This window comes from Dendrobium catenatum, unplaced genomic scaffold (genome assembly GCF_001605985.2).
Source record: "Dendrobium catenatum unplaced genomic scaffold, ASM160598v2 fragScaff_scaffold_1502, whole genome shotgun sequence".
Classification (NCBI taxonomy): domain Eukaryota; kingdom Viridiplantae; phylum Streptophyta; class Magnoliopsida; order Asparagales; family Orchidaceae; genus Dendrobium; species Dendrobium catenatum.
This window is the reverse complement of record NW_021319964.1, coordinates 143,162-171,075: the sequence shown is the minus strand read 5'-3', so window position 1 is coordinate 171,075 and position 27,914 is coordinate 143,162. Positions and strand designations below refer to the sequence as shown.

The 27,914-nt window shown below is 34.0% G+C and overlaps 1 protein-coding gene across 2 annotated transcripts; it reads right to left on the bottom strand.

The window, feature by feature from the left end:
• Positions 1-107: 107 nt before the first annotated feature.
• LOC110107893 (60S ribosomal protein L10a-like) lies at positions 108-22,577 on the bottom strand. 2 transcript variants are annotated; one of them, XM_020838331.2, is made up of 6 exons: positions 22,442-22,577; positions 22,116-22,161; positions 21,546-21,765; positions 21,186-21,351; positions 907-1,112; positions 108-360 (listed from the first exon to the last, which is right to left on the bottom strand). In XM_020838331.2, the coding sequence occupies exons 2-6, from the start codon at positions 22,118-22,120 to the stop codon at positions 307-309; spliced, it is 651 nt and encodes a 216-aa protein (XP_020693990.1). In that variant the 5' UTR covers positions 22,121-22,161; positions 22,442-22,577; the 3' UTR covers positions 108-306. The 2 variants fall into 2 exon arrangements, with proteins under 2 accessions (XP_020693990.1, XP_020693991.1); XM_020838332.2 differs by having other exon boundaries at positions 22,361-22,554.
• Between the last annotated feature and the right edge of the window lie 5,337 nt (positions 22,578-27,914).

The following is a 27,914-nucleotide window of genomic DNA, read 5'->3' as shown; positions in this document are numbered from 1 at the left end:
GCCCTTGGGAGTAATATAAACTAAGCGAAAGCCCAAGGCAATCACCAGATGGCAAATAAAAGGAAAGAATCATTTCTCTTCAGCTATTGTGGCTTAAAAAAAGGGCATTTCAAGCTCGACAATCGATACCCATTAAAATGCAGAGAAAACAGAATCAACATAAAACTTGGACAAAACCAAAATCTTATGTTAACAAATAGATAGTAAAACATCGGCCACATGAAAATAATCTAAAGAACAATAAGATAAGCTTAATTCCAGAATCTGCTAGTTCATTCAACGTCTAAATCGGCGAATAAAAATAATTTAGAAGACTCTGTAAGGCTTTCCCATCGTGCTCTTCAGATACAAGCACCTCACCTGTAGAAGAAAAATATTCGAGTATCTCAATAAAAAATTTCAATCAACATATGAAAGTTATAAAATGAGAAGGCAATTAACTGTTGTCTAAGGTGAGAAATAGGTGCAAAAATGGCAAAAAAAAAAGTTTTTTGAAAAAATAGCAATAAGTTAAAGGATCCTATAAATAACCACAAAGGATGATGTTGCCAATCTGTAGTTTAAATAAAATCGGCAAGTATTGATCAAGCTCGTTTATTGCAACACAGCATATATTAACAAAACTTGGACTGAGGAATCTCTCTAAATGAAACATTAAAATTATTGCTTGTACGTGCCCAAATTAAAAATCATAAGTACGTAAGGATTCAGACTATGATCTAATTCATTCTATAAAAATATCAATAGCATAGGTTTGAAAATCAGGTTTCAGAAAAAAAAAATTCTGGCAAATCAAGCTTACTAGTTTTGCACTATTTCCACACACAAAAAAAAAAAAAAACAACTGACTTGTCCGGTCATTCTACGTTAACCTTATAAAAAGAGGAATGAAGTTTGAGAACTTACATTTTGCCAGTTTTTCTTCAGAAGAGAAACAAGGAAATTCACACTGAGCTGAACATTTTGAAATATCTGCTTCTCCTCCATTCCGCAATTACCCACTGCAACGCCCATACAGAGGACTTTCTTTAGTTGGAATTTAACCATAGCTTTAGTTTCATTAACTTTTGATTCCAAGGATTCCTGATGACTAACAAGTGTAGGAAACTTCCCTGCATTGCCGAAGAATAGTAGAAATCAGACACTATTCAAGAGTTTTAATTTGTAACTGTAATATAGAAATTAGACAAATTAAATATGCCAAAAATATATATTAAATAGCCAAATCATATGAAAAAGTTAGGGTTTGCAAAACTGAAAATGTGAAAATAACTATGCTAAGATGCATGTATGATAAAATCAGAAAAGATAAACTGATGAATGATTAAATTAAAGGGACAATAGAAGTAGCATCTATTGAAGATAAAATAATAATAATTTGACAATATATGATTTTATATGTCCATTGAAAAATAGAAATGAATAGGTCTATAAAACTAGGATTGATGGATTATGAAGAATAAGGAACAACTTAAGGTAAGCATGAATAGAAGTTTTAAAAAATTTATGCAAAATATATTTAAAAAAAACAATAACATCAACCATTTACCCACTACGTGGTTTCAGCTACATAAATATTTTTTCTCCATTGTGTCATGTTAAAAGTCAAATTCTTATTTAAATCTATAAAAAAAAGATCATTTTTAATACTTTCTAACCATGCATTTTTAGGTCTACATCTACCTTTATTAACATAGGTCAGATCTAATATATCTACTCTCGTAATAGTGTCATCGAAAGGCCAAAGTTTATGTGACCAAATTCAACCACCTAAGCATCATCAACTTTGCAATACTTAATTTTATGCTTTTTTTTTAATGGCCAACACTTTGTGCCATAAACCATTATAGATCTCACAACCATCTTATAAAATTTTTTATTAACTTTGAGAGGTACTTTTCTATCACACAACAGGCTTGATACATTCCTCAACTTCAACCATCCAAATTGAACTTTACTGATAATATTCACATCTATTTCACCATTGCTTTGAATAATATACATGATATATCTAAAATGTGCGCTCTTTTTAATGACTTGATCATCCAATGTCGCAATCTTATCATTATATCTAATTAATATTAAAATTACACTCTATATATTTGGTTTTAGATCTACTCAAACGAAAGCCTTTAGACTCTAAGGTTGACCTCCATAATTCAAGTTTTTCACCAACTCTCTCTCTAGTCTCATCAACAAGAAGAATATCATCAGCAAAAACATATACCAATGTACATCCTCTTGCAAATGTATAGTAAGAATATCCATGACTAAAACAAAAGATATGCCTTAAAGCTTATCCTTGATGTAATCAAACTAAAATAGGAAAATACTAGTGAAAAATCATGTGTTTGAATACAACAGCTATTGTATATATATCCTTAATGACTTAAATATAAGTATTATTAACTCTTTTCTTTTCTTGAACTCTCTAGAGCACTTCTTTTGAAACTTTATCGTATACTTTCAATAAATCAATAAATATCATATGTAGATCCTTCTTATTCTCTCTATAATTCTACATCAAACCTCTAAACAAATGTATATCTTCCATAGTAGTCTACCCGGCATGAATCCAAACTAATTTTGAGAAACATTAATATCACATCTTAACCAATGCTTAATTACTCTCACATAATTTTAATGTATGATATTTAATATAATTCCTATATAATTTACACACTCTTGTGCGTCACCTTTATTTTTAAAAATAAGAATCAACACACTCCACTCATCTAGCATCATTTTAGTCTTGAAAACAATTTGATGTGAAACATAATAGGAATTGAAGGAATTTAATAAAAGTTATTAAGCTTGCTAATTGTAATAGTAATTGAAGGAATTTAATAAAAGTTATTAAGCTTGCTAATTGTAATAGGAATTGAAGGAATTTAATAAAAGTTATTAAGCTTGCTAATTGTAAAATTAATGTTTTACAAGAATTAGATTTTATGAGTTCTTAGTTGTAGTTGTGCTTTGGCATGCGGTTAAAAGAAAGAATAAAAGGACAATTTAAAATAACAACTTATAGTAAAGCTAAGGGCATAAACAATAGAAATTTATTGTTTAACAAATAAAAATTTCACCTTGAGTTCTCCTTACTTTCACTCTTAAGGTGGTTTTAACAGAAGAATAATTTTAACAAATTTAGAGATGCTACCAAAAGACATAAAACACTTGCAGTATTGCCCAACGAAAAGTTAGCCGGAGGGGAAAAAGTTGGCGGATGTCCGATAATTCGCCATTGTCTGGAGATTTGGTGTTCCTCGATGGCAAACGTCCAAGTGAAAAGGATTCGGTCGACGTAGTCGTCGACAATGTCATCGATCTCATGTTGAGGTTGAAAAAGGGAGACCGGAGGATATTTACTCTTCCTTGAAGATCATATACAAATCCATGATCGTGCTCAGGATCTGCCATTAATGGGGGAGAGATGTCTCTTCAACTCCGAGACAGGCCAAAGTGGTCGGCAGTTTGATGGAGAAGAAGAGGGGTCGGCCGGCTTGGAGAGAACCTTGGGGTTAGGGATTTAAGTAGTAAGAATCAAGAGGAGAGAAGGGGGGGGTTAATTCCTTGATTAATTAACCTTGAGTAGAAATTAATATTCGAGTTAATTTGAGAGGTAAGGAGGGAGAATTTCAAATTCTCTAATTGGTGGAGGAATTATGGGGGGAATTGGGTTTTAATTGGGAAATAATTTTAGTGGAGGAGAGAGCGAGGGGAGGGGATGGCGACAAGAAAGGGAGAGAGAGGGGAGGGGGCTGGCAGCTTATGTGGGGATTAATGGGATTAATTAAGAGGGGGGAGTTAATTGGAGAGAGAAAAGGGTATAGGGGGGACCCATCCAAGAGATGGGGGTGGAAGTGTCCACATACAATGTATGTGGCCCCTAGTATTAAATGTTGATTGGAAAATCAAATCTGAATTTTAATTTCATATTTAGGGGTGATTGGGAAGTTTCCTAACATGGGCTTGTGCTAATTTGGAAAGTATTTGAAATTCAAATTAATTTGAATTTGAATTAAGGGGTCTACCAAATTAGGAAAACACTAATGAGGAGATTGGAAAAAAGAATCATGGGGATTGGGGTTAGCATGGTCGGTAGCTAGGGTTGACTAGGAGAGGCAGACAGCTAGGGAGGGATCGGTTTGTGGTGATTTGGGTGGAGGGGCAGATAGTGGAGGAATTTGGGGAATAGTGGGCCAACGGGTGGGGTTGGGAAAGGGTTTAGGTGGAGGGAGGTAGTCTTGGCCGGAATTTGGGAAGGGGGATTGAGGGTTGCTGGCGTTATAGGGTGGAGGAAGGGGAAAAAAGAAAAAAAGAATATGAACCGCAAGCCCGAATTTAAATATAATCTTGGAACTGAAGTGGCCCACTCCAACAAAGGAATCTTCATTTCAAAGAAAAAATATATTAATGATCTTCTTAACGAAACAGGTAAACTAGCTTGTAAACTGGAACCAACACCAGTTGAATCAAATCTCAAATTGGGGTAAGTTAAAATAGATCCAAATGTAAATAAAGGAGCTTACCAGAGACTTGTGAGGAAATTGATCTATCTTTCCCACATCATACCAGATATAGCTTTGTTGTAACCATGATCAGCCAATTCATGCAAAATCCAAAGCAGACCTATGGACATAATACTACACTATCTTAAGAGGAACCTAGGTAAAGGGATTCTCTTCATAAGAAATTGTATAATAACCCAGAAGCATATAATGAAGCAGATTACGCGAGATCACCTATAGATAGACGATCTACCTCAGGATACTACATTCCGTGGAGAAAACCTTATTACATGGAGAAGCAAGAAGTAGAATGAGGTGGCAAGATCTAGTGCATAAACAGAATCCAGAATAATGGTTTTAGAAACATGTGAGCTATTGTGGATCAAACTAATTAGAGAAGACCTAAGTAATCAAGTAGGAAGGACTCCTGAAGTTACACTGTGACAATTTAACAATCAGCATAGCTCACAATCTAGTTCATCATGATAGGAGCAAGCATATGGAAATGGATAGATATTTCATAAAGAAGAAATTAGACATTGGTCTCATATGTATCGACCATGTCTCATCAAAAGAGCAGCTTAAAGATATTTTTACCAAGGGACTCGATAGCTCTACTTTATGGGATTAATTACCAAGTTGAAAATGACGGATCTATATTCACCACCTTGAGGGGGAGTGTTAAATCCCAACCATACCTTGGCATTTTGATCCCACGGCTAGGATGGGAATCCGTGAGAGGCTCACCTATTAAATCCTAGCCATCCCTTGGCATTTTGATCCCATGGCTAAGATGGGAATCCATGGGAGGCTCGCCTAAATTACGCTAATCTCCTTCCGTGTTTAGATGGCTGATTAGGAAGGATTATATTAGAGCAATTATGCATTATTCTGTAATTATTTGTTTCTTTATTAAGATATCATGTATAGATCTATAAATAGTGAAAAAGTTTGTGCAATAAAATTAAGCATTTTTCCTCTCTAATTCTCTGAATTTAACAGATACATCTTCACATCAAGGCGCTTATACTTTATATGAACCAAATAACTCGTTATTAACCTTGAGCCCAAAAAATGTAAATAAAAACTATTAAAAAGCAAACAAAAAAAACTAACAAAATGGTGCACACTATGTGCATTATCAGTGCACAAAGCATGGAAAAATTTACATTTTTGTTTCTTGCTATGCCAATAACATAGGAGGTGTACCTTGTTACGCTATGGTTCAAAGAATGCTACTAACAAGTGTGATTGAACCATATGCCTTAATTTCTTTCCCATATATATTTATTATTTTTGTTTTAAAAAAATGTTTATTTGTTCATGTAGAGGAAGAATTAAACAAGTATGTAGCTAATTAGATGGCAAGCTGATGAAGGAAAGTGCTATCTCTATTTTCATGCGTAGAAAATATTTACTTAATTGCTCTCTAGAAAGTTTTTTTCCTCTTGTTATGCTTCTCTCTTTACTCTATCTTCGGCTTTTCCAAAAGTAGATTTTATATAACTTCCACCTGCTAATGTTACACCAAAGGCGTAGAAGGGCCTCAAAAGCGATCATACAACGGTAACTTTTCATTTATATAAACGCATACTTTAAAACATAGCTTGTTATACAAAATATTAAACTATAGAATCAAACAAACTTCTGGCCTTCTATCATGCTTTAAAAAACTGTTCCAGGTTCATATCTCGAATTAAGGCTCACAAGAAACGCTCAAGGTTAAGCCTCACTAACGCAAGTGAAGCATAAGTATTTTTTAAATGAGGCATTTTAAGGAGACGCCTCCTTTGGCTAATTTTTTTTAAATTTTTATAAGCATTTATTATTATTATTATAATTATCTTACCTAATAAACTCTAAGACATTGCACACTAGCACATGCGAGGGCTACGAATGGGGATAAACAAAGATAGGCAGCGGGCAAGCAGATTAAGTGACTAAGAGACCAGGCATGTGCATCCTTGGTCTTGCGATGTTTCCCTTTGCTCTGGTTTCTCTGGGGGCCGCCGGCCTTCCCGGAATCTTTTGGCAGCTAATCTCCAGGTTCTTCTGGTTTTTCTTCTTTTGCTGAGTTCTTTTTTTGGTTTTGTCTGTCCTTCTTGCGATCATGGCGGTTAATCGTGTGAAGGATCCTGATTTCCATGGTAGTAAATCCTCTTCGCGGTCTTTTCTTGAAGGGCTTTATGCTAGTTTGCCCTCGCCTTCTTTTCCTGACCTTAAAGCCGTCACTCACCGTGGCTTACCGTCTCTTTGGATTTCTGAGGAGGAAGTGCTGGCTTTGGCGACGCCATTCAAGTTTTCCTTAGTTTGATTTTTCTCGGATCGCCGTCCTTCCATTGACGCTATTCGTAATTTTTTTTTTTTAATCTCAAATTGAATGGTAGTAGTGCTAAGCATGTTTTGATCAAGTTGAGAAATGATTTAGATTACAGCAGGGTATTTGTTCATCGTTCCTATTGTGTTTAGCTAATATATGAAGCTTACAAAATGGTCTCCTTGTTTTGATGTAAACATTGAATCTCTTGTTATTCCTATCTGGGTCTGTTTTCCTAATTTGCACCCCCATTTCTTCTCTTCCTGCATTCTCCATGGCTTGGGGTCTTTGTTCGGTAAACCACTCAAAACGGACTTTGCTACTGTTGTTGGCTCCCGTCCGTCTGTGGCACGTGTGCTTGTGGAGATTGACATTACCAAATGTTATCCAGACCGCATCTGGCTTGGCTCGGATAAGCTTGGTTAAGTTCAGTTAGTTGAAATGGAGGATTTTCCCAAATATTGTGGTAATTGTAAATCTATTGGTCACACCAATTCGGAATGTGGTGCTCTGCTTCCTAAGCGTAACGACAAGTTTCCTCTCATTTCCAATACTTGTACCACTTTTGCTCATGGTGGGGATCCTGTGGCGGTTGCCTTACCTGTTGAGCAAAAACTGTCAAATTCTGATGCTAATGAGGGTGCTGGGGTTAACCCCTATAATGGGGGTATTCCGTCTGCTTATGTTCCTCCTGTTAATCCGCTATCCCCTTCTTTAATTTGTTTGGATAATGTTTGTATGGTGGCTCCAGTTGCCTCTCTATTGTCCCTATCTGCTGTGAATTTACATGTTGATCCTTTGCCTTCCCCTTCCTTACATGTTGCTATTGTTACGGGTAGTCTTAATGTTGCTAGGGTTGATCCGTCATTTGCTGTTGATAGTCTAGTTCCTATCTTGGCTGCTAAACAAAATTGTCAGGTGTTGGCAGACATAGAGTTAGCTGCTTGTGATGTTAATAATAGTGGTAATGATTTTTCTAAAGGCAATTCTTGTGCGGATGTTGAGGCTAATTCAGGTTTTAGGTCTGAGGTTGGTAGCCTTTCTAGTGTGGATGTGGCTGTCTCGGGTTTGCCAGGCTCGACTCGTACTGTGAATTGTGTGGACATTCCTATTATTGTTATGTCTAATGCTGAATTAAAAGCTCATCTAGATTGATCCTCAAATAAATCGATTTTGGTTCAAAATGATTGGCTGGACATGGATGAGGAAATCTCCACTTCATGTGAGGTTGTTGCGGATGATATGGGTGACAACGTAGATGATGAATTTATTCTCTTTGGTGGTGGTAAAAAACGTAAAAGTAAATCTAAGAAGAAATAGCTTTTGGGTTGCCATCTTCGTTTCGTTTCCCGTGAGCTTTCATGCGCTTTGGACTATAATGAGGCAGCTCTCTGCTTATCACCTTGTTGACCATGGCTTGCTGGCAACCTTGGTGGTAAGCCTTTGCTTGGTGGTTGTCTTGGTTGCTGTTCTTCTATGTTTGTCACCAATGGATGGCCCGTGCATGGTTGCAGGGTCGTTGCGGGGAGCTGCTAACCTGAGTCCGCTTTTGAATCGCCTTTGCATCCTTATCTATCTTTTCTTATTCTTCTTTTGATTTTTAGGTCTTATCGGATGTACGTTTATTTTCAGAGATTCTTGTACAACTTTTTACCTTTTATAGAATAAATTTTTATTTGAAAAAAAGTGCATCTTAATCTCCATGTGTGTTGATCATCTTCTTCTCCATGCATCACGATGTGTGTCATCGACAAGCCGAGTCCCTTCATCTATACACACGCACACCAAGACTCTTTGCTTGCTTGGTGTGGGCTTCAAAAATTTGCGTCCCGACCTCTCCTCTTCTTTTGAGGGAGTTTTAACGGATCAAGTTCCAGGGTAAATTTTAGGAAGGCATATTAGGTTTGAAGTAAGACACTACCTAGAGATTTCGCACTCATTTTGTGAGGACTTTATGATCTGAGTTTTGGTTTCCTTTAGGCATAAGCCAATATAGTTAATTAACCCTCCCGATAACGAGAGAGAACTTTCGATTAAGGCTGGTCATCAATCAGAAACATTATATCCATAGATAAATAGTATCGGACGTATAGTAGCAGCATGGATTTAAGTATTGAGAGTTTGATATTTAAAATTTAGAAATTTCACCCATCTTTCACTTAAAGCAGATGGTAGAGGAATGGATGATGGACCCGATCAAGATCTCATGGTTCTGTCGTCCATGACCATCATGACCCCTGGTCCACTTAGTCAGAGGAGGTAGTCGACCCAACCTGATAGAAGGATCCTTGTCGCCAGCAATGGGTTGCTTCGTCCAAGGGTACCTTGTAGACCTAGGATGAGTATTTATTTAAGGGGACAAATTTGAATCTATCTTAGCTAACATAGAGCTTTATGACTTATCGATTATATCCTATTGATTCATATCTTAAGGATTTAATGACATTGGAGAGCATACAGGCTCTAGCAATGACCGTAATTTAGTGGTGTCATTTGATGGAAAACCATTTGGTTCAGAGGGCCCCGGTCATAATCGTTTACATATGGTGCCATTTGGCTGCAAAACCGCAATTTAGAGGACGTGTGCTAAGTCCTTGCGGGCAAGAGATTGTATGAGAATGGATCCTAATGATATTCTTTGTGAGCTGAAGTATATTTTCAAATTTGTCCACCTTGACAAACTGTTGCGGAGGATATATTTGTTTTTTCTTTAAGTTATTAATGGTTAATTTCAATTTTAAATATTTTTTAATTTTGGGATTTTAAATTTTTGGACTTTGTGGGAATTTGGGTGATATTTTGAATATTGGAATTAACACCTCCAATTGAGATATACGTTCAACACGGACATCATTGGGGTATTAACGGACAATTGCATTTGTGGGCTAAACCTTGTCGACTCTATCAGTTTACCGACAAAGGATCGGGTTTATTAACGGCTATATCCATTTATTTAATGAATTTTTCTTCTTATAGAATTTAAAGGCCTAATATGAATGTTTAAAACAAATATCTCGGTCAACAACGTAACTGTATATTTGTCTAAAAGTTTGAGCCGTGTCGACTTCTACTGACCCAAATAGAAGGATCGAGTGTTCAAACTTGACTTCATTTACCGACCCGCACATCATCCCTAGACGTCACGTGTATCTGTAATACGCTCGTCGGAGCCCACGCGGGTGTATGATTGCCCATGCATTTCTTTGTGTTTGTGTGTATACAAATCATAGTGCATTTGTGGGGGCATTTTTATGAAAATTTTGACACTGCTCAGTTATGCGGATAACTGTCAGTTGAATGTATGTGGTGCTCTACGTAGAAGACCATAAACGCCTTATGTTCGCTCGTATGAATGTTGCAGATCTGGTGGTGTGGCATCTTACCATGATCATTTGTTTGTTGCATACAAGTAGACTGTCGTGCACTACTTGTTGCTTTATGCAAGTAGATTATTGTGCACTATTGAATCTCCTGCTATCTCTTGTTGACGACTGTATTTGCCATGGTCTTGATGCTTCTTTTTGCAGGCAGGTTGCTTTGCATGCAAATTTTCTAGCGTTACCCATGGGCATTTGTATTTGTTATCGTTCCTCTACACTTTGCTCGTAGGCATCATCAAGTATGTACGGAGGATCTTTTTGCAAGTAGATTATTGTGCACTATTGAATCTCCTGCTATCTCTTGTTGACGACTGTATTCGCCAAGTGCTTGATGCTTCTTTTTGCATGTAGGTTGCTTTGCATGCAAATTTTCTAACGTTACCCATGGGCATTGGTATTTGCTATCGTTCCTCTACACTTTGCTCGTAGGCATCATCAAGTATGTACGGAGGATCTTCTGCAGCAAATTGTGAGCACTTACATGAACTATATTTCTTTCACATTTGCCAATATATGACAGATTGAATGTATAACGGGTTTCCTCCAACAGCTCGTAGGCAATTACGTTCGTTATAGTCATATGGAATTATGTTCGTAGATGACATTTTGTGTGGACTCGTATGCGTTTCAAATATGCTGCATTGTATATGTTTGTAAGAGACTGTTGTATTGGTTGCATATAAGCTGATGTTGATTGCTTAGGCAAGTTGCATTCAATGTTAATTTCATCACATACATTGTCGACAACTTATTACACCCACTATATGTTGATAGTAAGTGTTCAGGCAGTTACTACGTTAGCAGCAAATTTTTCATCACTACTAGTGAGTATTTGCATTTTGTTATGCTCTTCTATCCTTGCTTGTATGCAAATCAGTGTGCTCACTTGTACCTTGATGTTGACAATGAGGATGTTGTAATATCCTTGCTACAAGAGCTCACGGGTGCTTGCATTTATTGCATCTTAGTCACCATTATTTGTAAGGATTAATATATTTCATCTAACATTGAGTTGCTATGGACCGCACAAACGTCCTTGCCTTTGCTGCATATTGTATTTGTATGTTTGTAGGGAATATCACCATTTGCCTATAGTTTGTGTTCATATGCATGTCAATATCTATTTTCAGATGGGATATTCTCATCGTTAGTTTTCTTATGCATGTTGCTTGGAAGCCTTGCTTCGTTGATTACAAGCATGTGGTTACGTCTTCATCTGATCATTGCTTATGAGCAAATGATGTTAAGGATCACAAACCCTTCATTGTCCTTAAAAGCAGCTTGTAGTTCGTATTTCCAATTAAAGTGATAATCCCTTAATATTCCATTAGAAATTTTGCATCATTATTCAAATTAAACTCTTTATTGATTACTCACTTTAGTTAAGTTCAATTTCAAGTTGAGTTTGTTGTAATCTGAATCAAAGTCAACCTTCATTGTTTCATTCATCTATCATATGTCAAGTTCAAATTCATTTAAGTTTTGCTCATTGTAAGTTCTAGTTGTTATGAATTTAGCTCTTTATAGTCCATTCAAGTTCAAATTCTCTACGATCCAGCTCGAGTTCGAGTCTAATTCAGTGTACAAGCTCAAGTCTTTTGCAGTTCACGTAGGTCCCTTGTCATTATTCACTTGAATTCAAATTTAAGCTCATTGTAATTTGGTTGAGTTTGAGTTTCATACCGTTCAATTTTAAGTTTTCTATATTAATTCAAGTCAAGTATAGTCGTCTGCATTTAGTTCAAATTTAGGTCCTCTGTTCAGTGCAAATTTTAACAGCCTCCCGACGCCTCCCCTGTATAGGGGGAAATTTCAGAAGACTGGGTCATCCCACCACACTACAAGAGAGTGTATGGTAGGTGTCGGGAGACACCGCGGCCCGTATATCTTTGATCCCACCACACTGCGAGAGTTTATATGGGGTTTCAAGGTACCTATTTGAAATATATAATCGGATTTCCGCTCCATTCTACAAGAGCATATACAGGTATTTAGGGATGTCCCCGCCACGCTATAACAGTGTGTACAATGTCTACCCGCCTCGTCGTATACGTCGCACTGGGTTTCCTCCCACTTTGCTACAAGAGCATGTATAGGGGATTTACCGGTTCGACCAAAACATCAAAAACGGGTTTTTTTAGTCTTAGAAGTTATACCTGCGTGAGGGCCGGTGTCGATGGCGATGAAGATGCACTTGAAATTCTTTCATCTCTTTTTTCTCTTCTTTTTTTTCGAATTTTTCTCTTCCTTTTTTTTTGGAAACTCTTCTTTTTTTTCTTTTCTTTTACTTTTTTTTTCCTCACACACAGATATATATATATACATCAGGAAGAGGGTCGCCAAAGTAGGTCGATCGGGTTTGGTCTTGCATCTGCTGGAGGAAGAATGAGAAGGGGATTCGGTCGTGGCTTCTATATGGATCTTGAGTTGGAGTCGGACCAGTGAAGGGATAAAGGCATCGTGAGCTTCATTCGGGCCTGGGGTAGGTCAAATCTAGTCCAGTGGGTAGAGGGCAAGCAATAATAGAGAACAATGGGTTTGGAGGTTGGATTGGTTCGGCTTCAGCTAGGTGGAGGTCGGACAAGGCTAGTGCAAACGGACAAGATCGGGAAGAGATCGGCATTGAAAGGGTTGCGGGTATGGGCTTTTGGTCGAAGGTTTGGTGGGAGTTGAGGGCTTGCGAGCTATGGAGGTAGGTTCGACAGAGTATAGGAGGAAGAAGGGTTGCAAGATGAGGACTGGAGGCCGGTTGGAGTTCGATGGTACAGCGAGAGGTGAGGTGAAGTCGTGGGAAGAAGCCCAGAAGAAGCATTCCTTCTCACCATTTAACGAGAAGGGTTGAGGCGATCTACGCACACGAGAAAGGACATTTTGGCGCCGTTTGAATAGGGTATGGGCCACCGACTACAAAAAGATTTGAGCAGGTTTTAACATTTTTTATTCCTTTTTTTTTTTTGTCTGCTATAGAGTTCAACACTTGGCAATTCCTCAATTTTGAGGTATAAAGCATCCTTTTGTTTTCTAATTTATCATGAGTTCTATACTTTCTCCTTGTCAATAGTTTAATTGAAAATTTGTCTTAGAAGCTTTGAAAAATTGATTTTATTCACATAAATTTATTTCAAGTGTTAGCAAGGTTTAGTACAACATGATTTACTATCTTTTTACATCTTTATTAAAATTGGGGATGTTGTACAAAAAATATGTAAAGTTGTACCTAAGAATAGTTAAATTGATGGTTACCTTGCACAAGATATTTAAAATTGTTTAAAGTTGTAAGGTTAGTAGATTTGATGATGTTAAAAGTTCTTTTTAGTAGGATCATTATTTGAGTCTTTTACTATTAATTTCATTATTGTTTCATTACATGATAGTATTATTGATTATTTTATTTATTAGAATGGTCGATAGCACTAAAACAAAAGATTCTACTTGAAAATATGACACCATAGTTGAAGTATTATGAGAAGATGCACAGGAGTATGTTTACTTGAAATATAACTCCCAAGTAATTCTTCCTCCAACTTCTATAAAAGTACACATAAAATAGAGTATATTTAGGTATTGCAAGATGTTCTTATGAGAATAGCTTTTCATTGAATGCGGCTAGGAATCTTCACGGATCAACATGCTTTGATCTATTGTGAATTATAGTTAAGTAGTAGATCTTCTTAGTATGCATGAGTTGTAAACTTTGATATTATATAATAAAATTAGAATAATGACAAAGATGGTTAATGAGCAAAGAAGCATGAGTTTAGATAGGAGTTATAATCATGGTAGATGATTGGTCAAGCATCAGATAAAAGAGCATTATAAATTTCTTAATAAACAAAATTTATGGGACTAGATTTCTAAAACTAGTTAATGCATCAATCTTTGTAAGAAATGTGCAACTGCTATTTAAAATGCTTGATAAGGTTCTTGGGGAAATAGGAAAGCTTAGTTGTTCAAATTGTTACATATAATGCAAGTGTCTGTAAGACTACAAGGTGGATGTTAATACAAAAATAATAATAATAATAATAAAGGCATCTTTGTTGGACTCCATATCATTGCTTTGTTTTAATGCTTGAAAATTTTGTACAATTGCCACAACAAAAATCTGTTATATTGAAAGTAAAATTAATTAGCAACTTTATTTACAATCATTCTTGGGTGTTGAGTTTGATGAAAAATTCATAAATAAAGAAACCAACCGACCTACAGTTACTAGATTTATCATGATTTATTTGACTCTGTAAAGATTTAAGGATTTATGATAATCTTTAAGGGTCCAAATTTACTTCTGAAGGATGAGATAAAAATTTTTTGAACAAAAAAATTAAAAGACAAGCAAATAAAGGAAATCACTATGAAATATTACTCTTTTTAGTGTTATGTTAATTATGTTATAAAGACCACAAAACTTTTAGTGAAGGTATTATGATTGGTTGATGGTGAGAAGCTATGTTGCACTGATACGGATACGGCGACACAGATACGACACAATATGGATACGGGACTCGTCAATTCTTAAAAATACAGGATACGGGCACGGCGCGGACACGACATTATAATTTATAAATCATACATAAAAATTAAGAAAGCAATCAAAGTATAATATTTGAAATTACAAAAAAATGAAAGTAATATCATTTGTATCCTTGTAGCTTATAATATCAAAATAAAAGTAAGCATTAAATGTCTAGTACAACAACAAAAGCATAAACATAAATTATCTAGCACATGAAGTTTCAACTATTCAATAGAAGGAATGATATGATTAGCTTCCAATGATTTGTCTTTGAACTTCTATATATCTTCAATAAATATCATAGCTTCCAATTCAGGCTCAACAAGTGAAAGATTAGCAATTCCTAATTTTCCATATCATCAAGAGACACAAATCCATCTCGGAGATGAGAGAACCTCGCTCGCAGCCGCGGAAGTAAAAACGATGGGTCTTTTTTTGAATTTTTTTTGTTTTTCAACGGACACGTGTATCGGATACGCGTGTCCTTTTGAAATTAAATAGTATTTTAATTTGATATGGCAAAGCCGTATACGACACGTATCGATGCCATATCGGAGGCGTATCCATGTATCAGTGTATCGAATACACGCCTTCATAAATAGGTGTATCGGTGCAACATAAGTGAGAAGGCTCCAATTAAGACATTTATCTATAAAGTAATGAACAAAGTGAGAAGATATGGCAAGAGATATAGAAGGACAAGAAGCAAATCATAAAAAAAATATGATAGCTTATAAATGAGAAATGGGAATAACAATTACATCAATAATTGCATGTTATTCATATTATTTGAACTCAAAATTCATTATGATAAGGAATTTTATATGGATAAGAAGGTTAAGACTAATTTATATGCATGCATGAACAGGATGTCTTGTGGCAAATAATGAACTTGAAGTTTTTTATTTAAAATATTCCATATAATTAATGATATTTATATGATTTATTGATTTAGAAAAAGCATATGATAAAGTTCCAAGAGAAGTGCTATGGAGAGTTCTTGATAAGAAAGGAGTCAATAATGCTTATATTCAAATCATTAAAGATATGTATGCATAAGCTATTACTTGTGTTCAAACACAAGGTGGTTTGACCAAGTATTTCCCTCTTTCGGTGGGGTTACATCAAGGATCAGCCTTAAGCCTATATCTTTTTGCTTTAGTCATAAATGTTCTCACTAGACATTTGCAAGAGGATGTACCTTGGTGTATGCTTTTTGCTGATGATATTTTTCTTGTTGATAAGACTAGAGAGGGAGTTGAAGGTAAACTTGAATTATGGAGGTCAACCTTAGAGTCTAAAGGTTTTCGCTTGAGTAGATCTAAAACGGAATTATGGAGTGTAATTTTAATAGTAATAGACCTAGTGAGAGGATTATGACTTTGGGAGATCATGTCATTAATAAGAGTACACGTTTTAGATTTCTTGGATCTATTGTTCAAAGTGGTGGTAAAATAGATGGGGATATTATCAGCAGAATTTAAGTTGGATGGTTGAAGTGGAGGAATTCATCGGGCTTGTTGTGTGATTGAAAAGTACCCCTCAAACTTAAGGGAAAATTCTATAAGATGGTGGTGAGGCCTGCAATGCTTTATGGTGCCGAATGTTGGCCATTAAAAGAGAAGCATAATACTAAATTAAGTGTAGCAGAGATGAGGATGCTCAGGTGGATGAGTGGCTTTACCCTTAGAGATAGGATACGAAATGAGCATATATGTGAAAAGGTTGGAGTAGCTCCAGTAGAAGATAAAATTAGAGAGAGTCGCCTTAGATGGTTTGGTCACATAAAACGGCGACCTCCCAATGACCCGATTAAGAGAGTAGAGGTATTAGATTTAACTTATGTTAAGAAAGGTAGAGGCAAACCTAAAAAGACTTGGTTAGAAAATATTAGGAATGACTCTTCTTTATTCGATTTAAACGAGAATTTTGACTTTTAATAGGACACGATAAAGAAAAATGATTCATGTAGCTGACCCCACGTAGTGAGATAAAGGCTTAATGTTGTTGTTGTTGTTGTCCTGTTAAAAGTCAAGATACCCTTCTGATAAATTTACATTTATTTATAATTTCAAATCTAGGAATTTATGTTTATGTTCTCTACTATCATATATAGTAATCATTTTTTTCATTGTATTTTAGAATATTCGTAGGCACAATTTGTAGAAGTGATGCCTAAACTTAAAGCAATTACAATAAATTTTTAGCCTTACTTGTTCAGCTTCTACATGTGAGCATAATTAGAGCACATTCAACCAAGTTTATACAAAGAGAAGGAACAAACTGGCTACAAGACGAATGAATAAGTTAGTTTATGTTATTTAATAAAAATTTTGAAAAATAAGCATCTCACATTCCAGACAAAGAGCTTGCATTGAAAAAATTGATGCTTTAATTGTTGATGATATATCATCTAATGATGAATGAATAACACAAAAAATAACAAAAGATTTAAAGCTAAAGATGAAAAAATGATATGATGAGGAGATTTAAGATATCAATGTTATATTAAACAAGGCTGCTAAGTGTCTCTTTGAGCAACTTTTCTATCACACAACAAGACTGATGCATTCCTCCACTTCAGTCATCCAACTTGAATTCTACTAATAATATCCTTATCTATTTTACCATCACTTTGAACAATAGACTCAAGATTTCTAAAATGTGTACTCTTATTAATGATTTGATCACTCAAAGTCACAATCATCCCACAAAAACTATTATTATTAAAATTACACTCCGTATATTCAGTTTTAGATCTACTCAAACGAAAGCCCTTTGACTCTAATAATTTAAGTTTACCTTCAACTCCCTTTCTAGACTTATTAACAAGAAGAATATCATTAGCAAAAGCATACATCAGGGTACATCCTCTTGCAAATGTCTAGTGAAACCATCCATGACTAAAGCAAAAAGATAAGGGCTTAAGGCTTTCTATATATATCCTTAATGACTTGAATATAAGCATTATTAACCCCTTTCTTTTATAGAACTCTCCATAACACTTCTCTTGGAACTTTATCATATGGTTTCTCTATATCAAAAAATATCATATATAGATCCTCCTTATTCTCTCTATACTTCTCCATTAAATCTCTCAATAAATGTATAGCTTCAATACTAGATATACGGCATGAATCCAAATTGATTTTGAGAAACATTAGTATCACATTGCAACCTATGCTTCATAACCCTCTCCTATAGTATTAAAGCCTAACACATTAACTTAATTACTCCATAAATCGCACAATCTTATGTATCACATTTATTCTTAAAAATAGGAATCAACACACTCCTTTTCCACTTATCTAGCATTTTTTTAATCTTCAAAATGATATTAAAATGTTTAGTAAGCCAAAAAATTCCTTCATCTTCTATGCATTTCCACGGCTTTATTACAATAGCATCAGGTCCAACATATTTTCCACACTTCATTTTCTTTAAAGTCTCTCTAACTTCAATTTTATTAATACGCCGATAAAAATAAAAATCTTTATTTTTATTTAGGGTGCTAAGGTCACTAAAGTCAATCGCATTCTCATAATCTTCATCGAAGAGTTCATAAAAATATCTCACTCACCTTTTGTTGAATATCTTCTAATAAAAGCATTTTTTATCTTTATCCTGAATTTACTTCACTTGAACTAAATCCTTACTATTCTTATCTCTCTATTTGGCAAACTTAAATATATATTTCTTTTGCCCTCCTTAATATCTAATTTATTATATAAATTTTTAAAGGCTAAAACATTTGCATCACATAATGCTTTATTAGACTTCTTACAGGTTTCTTTACATTTTTCCAATTATCAAAACTTTTACATTTGAACCAAATTTTTATAACAAATCTTCTTATTTTTTATCTTTTCTTATATATTTTGATTCCACGTCCAACTATTTTCACTATTAAGAGCTTTTCATTTTAATATTACAAGCACATCTTTTACAATATTTTTAATATTGCTAGCTACTTTTCTCAATATAATATTAGCTTTCTCATGCACAAACACAAATTTAAAATCTAATATCTAATCTCAAAAAAAATGTTAATATTCTTTAAATACTCCTATCTAATAATAGAATATCTTACTTTATTTTTTATTTTCTGCCTCATTCATCTCAAAATCTAAAACTAATAAGCGATGTTAGATATATAAACTTTTACTTTGAATAACTTTATAATCTTTGCAATATAAATGATCTATGTTTCTTACAAGAAAATAATCAATGTGGGATTTACTATATCCATTCTTATAAGTGATGAGATGCTCATCTTTTTTCTTAAATAAGATATTAGCAATTACAAAATCATAAGCTAAAGAAAAATCAAACATGATCTTATCGTCTTCATTAGTCACTCCAAACTCATAGTCACTATAAATACTTTTAAAATAATATACCTCTCTATCAACATGTTCATTTAAATCTCCTCCAATAAAAAAAATTTCATCAAAAGGTATATTTTATATTATATCTTCTAAGTTATTCCAAATTTTTAATTTTGAATTTATATCAAACCTACTTGAGGAGCATAAAAAGTTATAATATTAATAATTTTAACATCAAGAACAATCTTTAAATCTATAATTATATTTTTAATTCTATTAATTTTTATAATATTATCCTTTAAACTCTTATTTCTCAAAATCAATTTGGATTCATGTCGGGTAGATCAACAATGGAAGCCATACATTTATTAAGATGGTTGATGGAAAAATATAGAGAAAATAAGGAGGATCTACATATGATATTTATTGATTTAGAAAAAGCATATGATAAAGTTCCAAGAGAAGTGCTTTGGAGAGTTCTTGAAAAGAAATGAGTTAATAACGCTTATAATCAAATCATTAAAGATATGTATGCAGGAGATATTACTTGTGTTCAAACACAAGGTGGTTTGACCAAGTATTTTCCTATTTCAATTGGGTTACATCAAGGATCAGCCTTAAGCCCATATCTTTTTGCTTTAGTCATGGATGTTCTCACTAGACATTTGCAAAATGATGTACCTTGGTGTATGCTTATTGCTGATGATATTCTTCTTGTTGATAAGACTAGAGAGGGAGTTGAAGGTAAACTTGAATTATGGAGGTCAGCCTTAGAGTCTAAAGGTTTTCACTCGAGTAGATCTAAAACGAAATATATGGAGTATAATTTTAGTAGTAGTAAACCTAGTGAGGGGATTGTGACTTTGGGCGATCCAGTCATTAATAAGAGTATGTTTTAGATATCTTGGATCAATTGTTCAGAGTGATGGTGAAATAGACGGGGATATTATCAGCAGAATTCAAGTTGGATGGTTGAAGTGGAGGAATGCATCGGGCTTGTTGTGTGATAGAAAAGTACCCCTTAAAGTTAAGGGAAAAATCTATAAGATGGTGGTGAGGCCAGCAATGTTTTATGGTGCCGAATGTTGACCATTAAAAAAGAAGCATAATTCTAAGTTAATTGTGGAAGAGATGAGGATGTTCGGATGGATGAGTGGCTTTACCCTTAGAGATAGGATACCAAATGAGCATATACGTGAAAAGGTTGGAGTAGCCCTAGTAGAAGATAAGATTAGAGAGAGTCGCCTTAGATGGTTTGGTCACATAAAACGGCGGCCTTCCCATGACCCGGTTAGGACAGTAGAGGTATTAAATTTGACTTATGTTAAGAAAGATAGAGGGAGACCTGAAAAGACTTGGTTAGAAAATATTAGGAATGACCTTTCTTTATTAGATTTAAACGAGAATTTAACTTTTAATAAGACAAAATAGAGAAAAAGGAATCATGTAGCCGACCCCACGTAGTGGGATAACAGCTTGATGTTGTCGTTGTTGTATCCTTTAAACTCTTATCTATATCACTCTTACATCATTTCTAGTACGACCTTATCAGGATACCGTACATTAAATCCTAAACTATCAATCTCCTTAACCTTCTCTTCAAACCATTCAATTTCCTGAATGCATAGAATATTTATTTTTCTATGAATCATAATGCCTATTAATTCCATTAATTTGCCTGTAAATATACCTATATTCTAAGTTCGTATCCTAATTTTAATTTCATGGACGAGTTTTTTTGTCCATATCTGTCCATGATGTGGGAACCCTTACCTATTTAACACTGCACCCGGGCACCGGCGCAGCAGACCATTCACACTTGTTGTATTCAGGCCATACATCGCGTCGCTTCCAAGGAACGCCTAACATTAACACAATATATTAAAAGATTCATGTCATGATTATTCGACAAATTTTACGCTGGTTGTCAACTATCTAACACAACCCTCCACTTTTCTCATTAAGAACTTGGGATCTAGCAACGGTGGTGTCAATACTAACTCATACATAAAGAGAAAAAAATATCATAATTGTTAAATATTATAAAGATAATAATGAGATAAAATCTGAAAGGACTCTTCTGAAGAATAAGATGCAAATGCGTGTAATAACTAAAAAGAGATTAAGACTTACCAGCTTTGTTGAGACCCGGGCCAAGAAGACGAGGAATTTGCTTGATTATAGCCTCAGAAGCCAAGAAGGCATGATACTTCTTAGCCAATTTTTTAACAAGCTTCTTATTTTTATTCATTTTCTTCAATGCTTCAACATCCATCCAATCCAACCCAATTTTCTCAGCCTGCAATTAAATATAAATGTTTTCTAATGAATAAAATTATTTTCTAGCAATAAAAAGTGATCAAGTATCATAATAAAGCATGTACATAAATATTACTGAATTTATTTTCAATAGTAAGGCATGAAAAAAATGTATGGTGAAAACAAAAACGGCTTGCAAATAAATATTTGAAAAATTCAATTACATCTTATTACCTCTTCAACATGTTGGGCATCACCAAGCATACAAACCTTCATTTTGGGCCTAGGAATATGAGGAAGCTTCACAGAACCACTGAAACGCTTGTCCTTCTGAGGATCATAGTTTTTCAGCCCAATCTGCAGCTCAATGGTTTCCGTGAAGTTACGCTTCTTCTCACGAGAATCATTGGAAAGCTGAGTGATGGCTTCTCTCAAAACGTCACTTTGCAACTTACTATACACCAAAAAAATAAAAAGCCTAAGCGATAAACCAATGCTTTCCTCACGCTAAAAATCAATTAATTGAAAGGAATTACAGCTACTAAACAAGTATATAAGTTGACCATTATCAAATTATTTAATATTAAAGGGGCTTTGCTGTAATGCATCCACTGCATCCAGGTCGTAAGCTGATGCTACACACATGTTAATGCAAAAGACTGCATAACTCAGTATTCAAAACAATTTATAATGCTTCAATCAGTCCACAGGATCAACGTCCAAGGCACCTCAATAGATACATCAATAAGAGAATGAAAGTGAAGCGTTCTGAAGATATAGAAGCAGGCAAAAGACTGGAGATACCTCATTCTTCCAGCTGTTCCTCTCCTCTAGAGTTCTTCTGCTGCCCCTTTAGCATCACAAGTCAAAATTAGTGAAGCTAACCGAAACAAGAGGTTTCACTTGATGGAAATTGAGAAAAACAGAACAAAAATGTAAGGGGTTGTAGGATACAGGATTTATGCAGGATTTGAGCAGGATTCCTAAATCCTGCCAAATGGGATTTGGGAAAATATTCAATCTCACTACGAGTTAAATCCTCCGTCTACCTCTTTATGTCATAAATCCCAGAGTTCGGCGGATTTACGGGATTTGACCAAAGAAGCGCGCAAAACGAGAACGATGGTTACCTTCGCAGCGAGCGAAGACTACCGATCCGACGTCGACGAAGGAGGCGAAGAAACTTCTTTACCGGCTCTATCAAAAAACGCTACTTCGGCAACACTTCGAAGCCGAAGCAGTTGGTTGCCAACAGGAAAAGCAAACCCTAATAAGTGAAGAGTTTACATTAATATAATTTAAAATATATAATTAGTTGGACAATTAATTAAAAAAATAATAATTAAATAATTAATTAAAAATAAAATAATTTAATAATTAATTAAATAATCATTAGTATAATTAATAATTTTTTTTTAAAATAGTACTTAAATAAATAATTAATTAATTAGTAGCATCAGTTTTATTTAAATAATTAGTTATTTAAGTAATAATTAAACAATTAATTTGAAAATTACCAAAACAAGTAATAATTAAATTCTCATTAAAATAACATCTAAATAAATTATTAGGTAATTAGTATTGTAATTAGTAATTATATTATTAGTTAAGTTATTTGATAATTAAAATAGGATTTAACATAAATTAAAATTTTGAATTAATAAGAAACTCGTATCCTGGAATAATGCTTTCACTAGTAACTTAACGAATCAACTACCTTAAATTTGGAATTATAATTCTAAACAATTTCGTAGGATTTTACAACTATCTTGTAAAAGAGTTTTCAGAATTTAACTTTAGTGGGAATTATAGGATTTACAAAAATCCTATTAAAAGTTAAATACTACTTGTATCCAAAGAGCTCCTAACTAATAATTAAAGATTTTATATGATAGAATGAGAGCAATTACGTTGGGACGAGTGCAAGATCTAGAATCTGGAAAAGAGCAAACTCATTGAAGCCTCAGAGAGATGGCAAAGAGCGGCTGGATAAACAAAATGCACTGAAGTTGATCGTACTAAGATTTTTATATTAGGAGAAAATGCGGGCAAGGTTGGGTTTCATCGGGAATGGGGAGGACTACGATCAAAAACTCCCAAGTACTTGCTGGAAATATATAACACTTCAGAAAAATTCTAAAGGGATCTAATCTAAAAATTTCAATTTTTGATCAATCTATTTAGCAAATTGGTTTTTCGAATATATTTTTTTCAATTGATTTTAATATAGAGTTGGTTGGGGTCATGTCAAAAATTATACATCAACATGTCTTTTTTCCTACTTCGTTCTGCTCCTGAGACACGTCGTCTTACCATCACAAGCTTGTCGCCTCAGAAGACATCTTAGCACTCTGACCAATAGCTCATAGGTCAGTCTACGACTCTTCCAATCCTGAGCAGCTCTACTCCAAGCCTCCTTTAGGCATTAGCATCATAGATCAGTAAATGATGGATAAAAGATTAAAACCTAAAGCTTTCATATTTATTTTTTGAGATTATGGCCAATAGCTTGCTAATATGAGCTTTCATGTAAATTTTTAAGGTGTTGTGAATTACCTAATGTTCACCACATGTTTCGACAATTATTATGATTTTTTACTTATGATTTGTGAACAAGATTTTTTTTTCTTTTGGGAGGTTTGTGTAGTTTAAGTTGTAGCAAGCTAATAATGATATCTTTATGATTTTTTAGGGACAGTTTTGATATTTTTATGCATGTAAAAGTGAAACCCTAATAGATAGGATTTTGTAACCCTAGGGGATGTGAAACCCAAATGGATGAAAGGTGTTGAGGCTTCATTCTCGAATATTTTTTATGGCTTATGTCTTTTATTTTTCATTGTAAAGCTAGCTCACTTAATTGAATATGAGCACTTATTTAGTGAATGGTACAATAATTTTTCACCTTTGGCATCCTATTAAAACCATCAGATACTCCACACTCCTCTAATTTTCAAATGGAGCAGAATTTGATTCTCCTGTTGAAGTATGTAAGTCACTATAAGAGCCAAGATCTTATTAAAGGAACATTGTACCTGTAAATTCTTATGCATTTTGTGGAATGGTGTTAGTACTTCTATGCATGTGAAAGGGTACCTTTTTCCAATATATTATATAAGATGTTCCAATTCTTTTCTTAAGAAATACCCTTGCATATTTGCTTTTAAATGTGTTTAATTTCTTGACAAGATGGATGATTCCAATACTATTATTGAAAGTACTTCTTAGGATTTAGGGTTGGCTGCCTTTTTCTTACCCAATTGGATGGTGGGTACAATTTTTTGTGGGCGATGATGTCTGAATTGCTCTTATCCCCTTGGATGGCAACTTATTGATCCTCACTCCAGTGACAACTAATATTATCGTTGCAACTAGGGGAAATTTTTCCTTCAGCAATTTCTTTTACTGAGCCCATCTAACCCCGGGTTAGATTGTTCTTTCTCTCTTTTGAGTTTTTATGTTTTATGTAGCCTCTCTTCATTGCTATTATTTGTATTTTGGTTTCACTTTCCTTTTACACATATAGCTACTTGATGTTTAATGGAAAGGGCTCTGCCCATATTTTACCCAAAAAAAGTACTTTTGATCAAACTGAGCAAATTGGCAGTGGTGATAAAGATGAATATAATTATATTGATATTTATGAAATGGTTGGGATAAGAGTTCTTAAGAGGAGAATAAGGATGACTAAACTATGCATTAACACTTTTCAATGATGGAAAACAAAGATGTAAATGTAGAAAATGTAGTACAATATAACAATGTGACAACAATAATGTCTATGGCAATTTAAGATGCCAACTACAAAATTGAAAGAAAAGATATACTCACGATATAGGGTAGCTAATTTTACAAACCAACTCCATCTCATCCATTTTAATATTTGACAGTATGTTTTACCAACAAGAGTTTCATGATTTATTTACTACTTGCATTATTATGTATGATCTGCTCTTTCAATGTGTTGAATGAGTTAGTGTTTCAGTATTTCTAATTTATTTATGTTAGGACCTCCAATTAGTTTCTAGAAATATTGTAATAAATTATTCATCAAAATGAAATGGCATATTCAATCATTACTATCAAAATCTTATGGTAGAATTTGCTTGACATCTGAGCTAAGTATTTCTATCAAAGCTGATGGGTTTATTTGCTTAATTGTACACTTCCATTATAATAATTGGCATTTTCAAAAGAAGATGATTAATGTTGGATTTATGCCACCCTCACAAAATGGAATAGCTTTCTTTAAAAATCAACAATCTTTTTTTATTGATTGGAAAATTAAAAGTTAGCTTTTATAGGATCCATAATAATAGCTATTGCCATGATGACTCAGAAATCTTATCAGTATTTTACAAATTTGGAAAGCATGCTTGTTGCCTTTTTTCATGTAGTAATGTCCACTTAATATTTCGTACCTTAGTGTTGCATAAGCAGCATAGATTTGCAATTTCATATTTTATACCAAAGAATGAACAAGTTATCTCATAAAAAAAGATACAAAATTACAAATATTCCCAATTGTGTCCCATTTAATGTTGCTAGGACCAAGGGCGGATCCACGCCCAGCTAAGGGTGGGCAAATGCCCACCCTAAAAAAAAAACAGCAGCAGAGGGGTACTTTAGGAAATATGCCCCCCTCAAAAAAAGTATTTGCCCTAAATTTTGGCATCGCAGCCCGCTCTTGTTCGCAGTTTCTTTCGGCGGAGCTCTCTATTTTCCCGTCTAAGCTTCTTTCGCCTCCTGTCTCTCACAGTCGCATCCCGCAACCGCCTTCATCTTCTCATATGAGCTTCTTCGTGAAGGTAAGTTATATTTCTTGCTTCCATAAGAAAGCTTCTTTCGCCTCCCGTCTCTCACAATCGCCTCCCGTCTCTCACAGTCGCAGCCCGCAACCACTCTACCCAGCCCTCTCTTTTCATTTTTCAGCCGCCTTCATCGTTTTGAAGGTAAGTTCTATTTCTTGCTTCCATTTTTTTTATTTGCATCTTGAAAAAATCTTTTTACAGTAGTTTTTTCTTTATCTTCCATTTTTCCTTATCTACACATGGTGTTTAGTTGTTTACAATAGGTTTTTCTTGAAATTGTTTTATATATGATGGTATTTTGTTTTATCAAAATTTGTTGTGTTGGTTGCACCTTCCCTTGTTCTTATCTCCACTTACAGATAATTTTAAAAAGTTTTTCTTCAGAATTTTAGATTGCATCTATTAGAGTTTTGTTATGAATTTCAACATTTATGATAGAATTAAAAAAAATGGGATAAGAAATAGAATTAGGTTTATAAATATTCTAGTTTCACATATTAGATTTGTGATTGTTCCATTTGATTTTAATTGATGTGTGATTCTATGAAATGAAAAATAGATAACAAATCAAATAACAATCCCATTTAGATTTTACAAATTATCTGAGAATTGAGCTCGGTGAAATGGAACGAATATTAACATAAAAAAGTATAGATGGAAATCTATTTTTAATGAAATTAAATACATATCTAAGCATATATAAAAAAGTAATAAAAAAATTTTATGATGCAACCATTATTATGCAACATTATCAAAAAATGCAAAGTAGAATGCAAAATTTGTAATTTTCTTTTTAAAAGTTATGATGTAATACAATGCTTTGCTTTGAATTTTGCTATTGAAATATATCTATTATATATTAAGTTTGCCCACCCTAAAAAAAGGGCTGGATTCGCCACTGGCTAGGACAATGCTTGTAGTTAGAATCACCTAACTCTAAATTCAGAAAAGCATGTATTTAATAAATAGCACTGTTGAACATGATAAAATTTGAGTTCCATCTTGTTGGAACTTCTTACCTCAATTCTCTTTTTGAATTAAGATAAATTTGTTTGATGTAGTAAAAAAAATTGTTTTCTTGCCTGGTAACCTTTTACATACTTTATATTCTTTATGAATAGAATAATCAATCTCCTTCACACCCTTTTGCATAAGGTTTACAATATATGCACAACAGTGCATATGAAAAATATTAATCATCATATAGTAATCCACCTCATAAATTCAATTGACTTCTTAAGAAATCAAAATAAATATGGTTAGTAGAAGCATTATCCAACAAATTTACCTTCATTGAATGGTGTTGCAATGAATTATATGGTGGTGATTATGTTATTTAAACTAAAAAGGGTTATTTTCATTATTTGCAAGTTACTGAAATGCTGGAAAGCATGGTTCATAGAGACAGTTATTAGTAGTAAAATGAAGTTTGCAACGTGATATTTCAAAGAGACTTTCTTCTATAATTATTAAACCATAATTTTTATACATACTTCTATTTAAATCAGTGTAATTATATGTTTATGCATTGTTTAATTTTTAAAACTCTCTTTTTCCTAACTTTTCAAACATACTTTGAACTTCGTAAATAGGATTTTGATTTTTTTAGGAGGAAATTACAATGCCTAGGAACTCAAAACTTAAACTATATCTTGACAAATCTCAACTTGATAGAAAAGTTGAATTTGTTATTTCATATTTCTGGAAAGGTAATTAGTGCATTTTTTCATGAGTCCTAGCTATAGCTCATGATGTTTTGTGCATTCCAATTCCGTAGTAGCTTCTGAAAGTG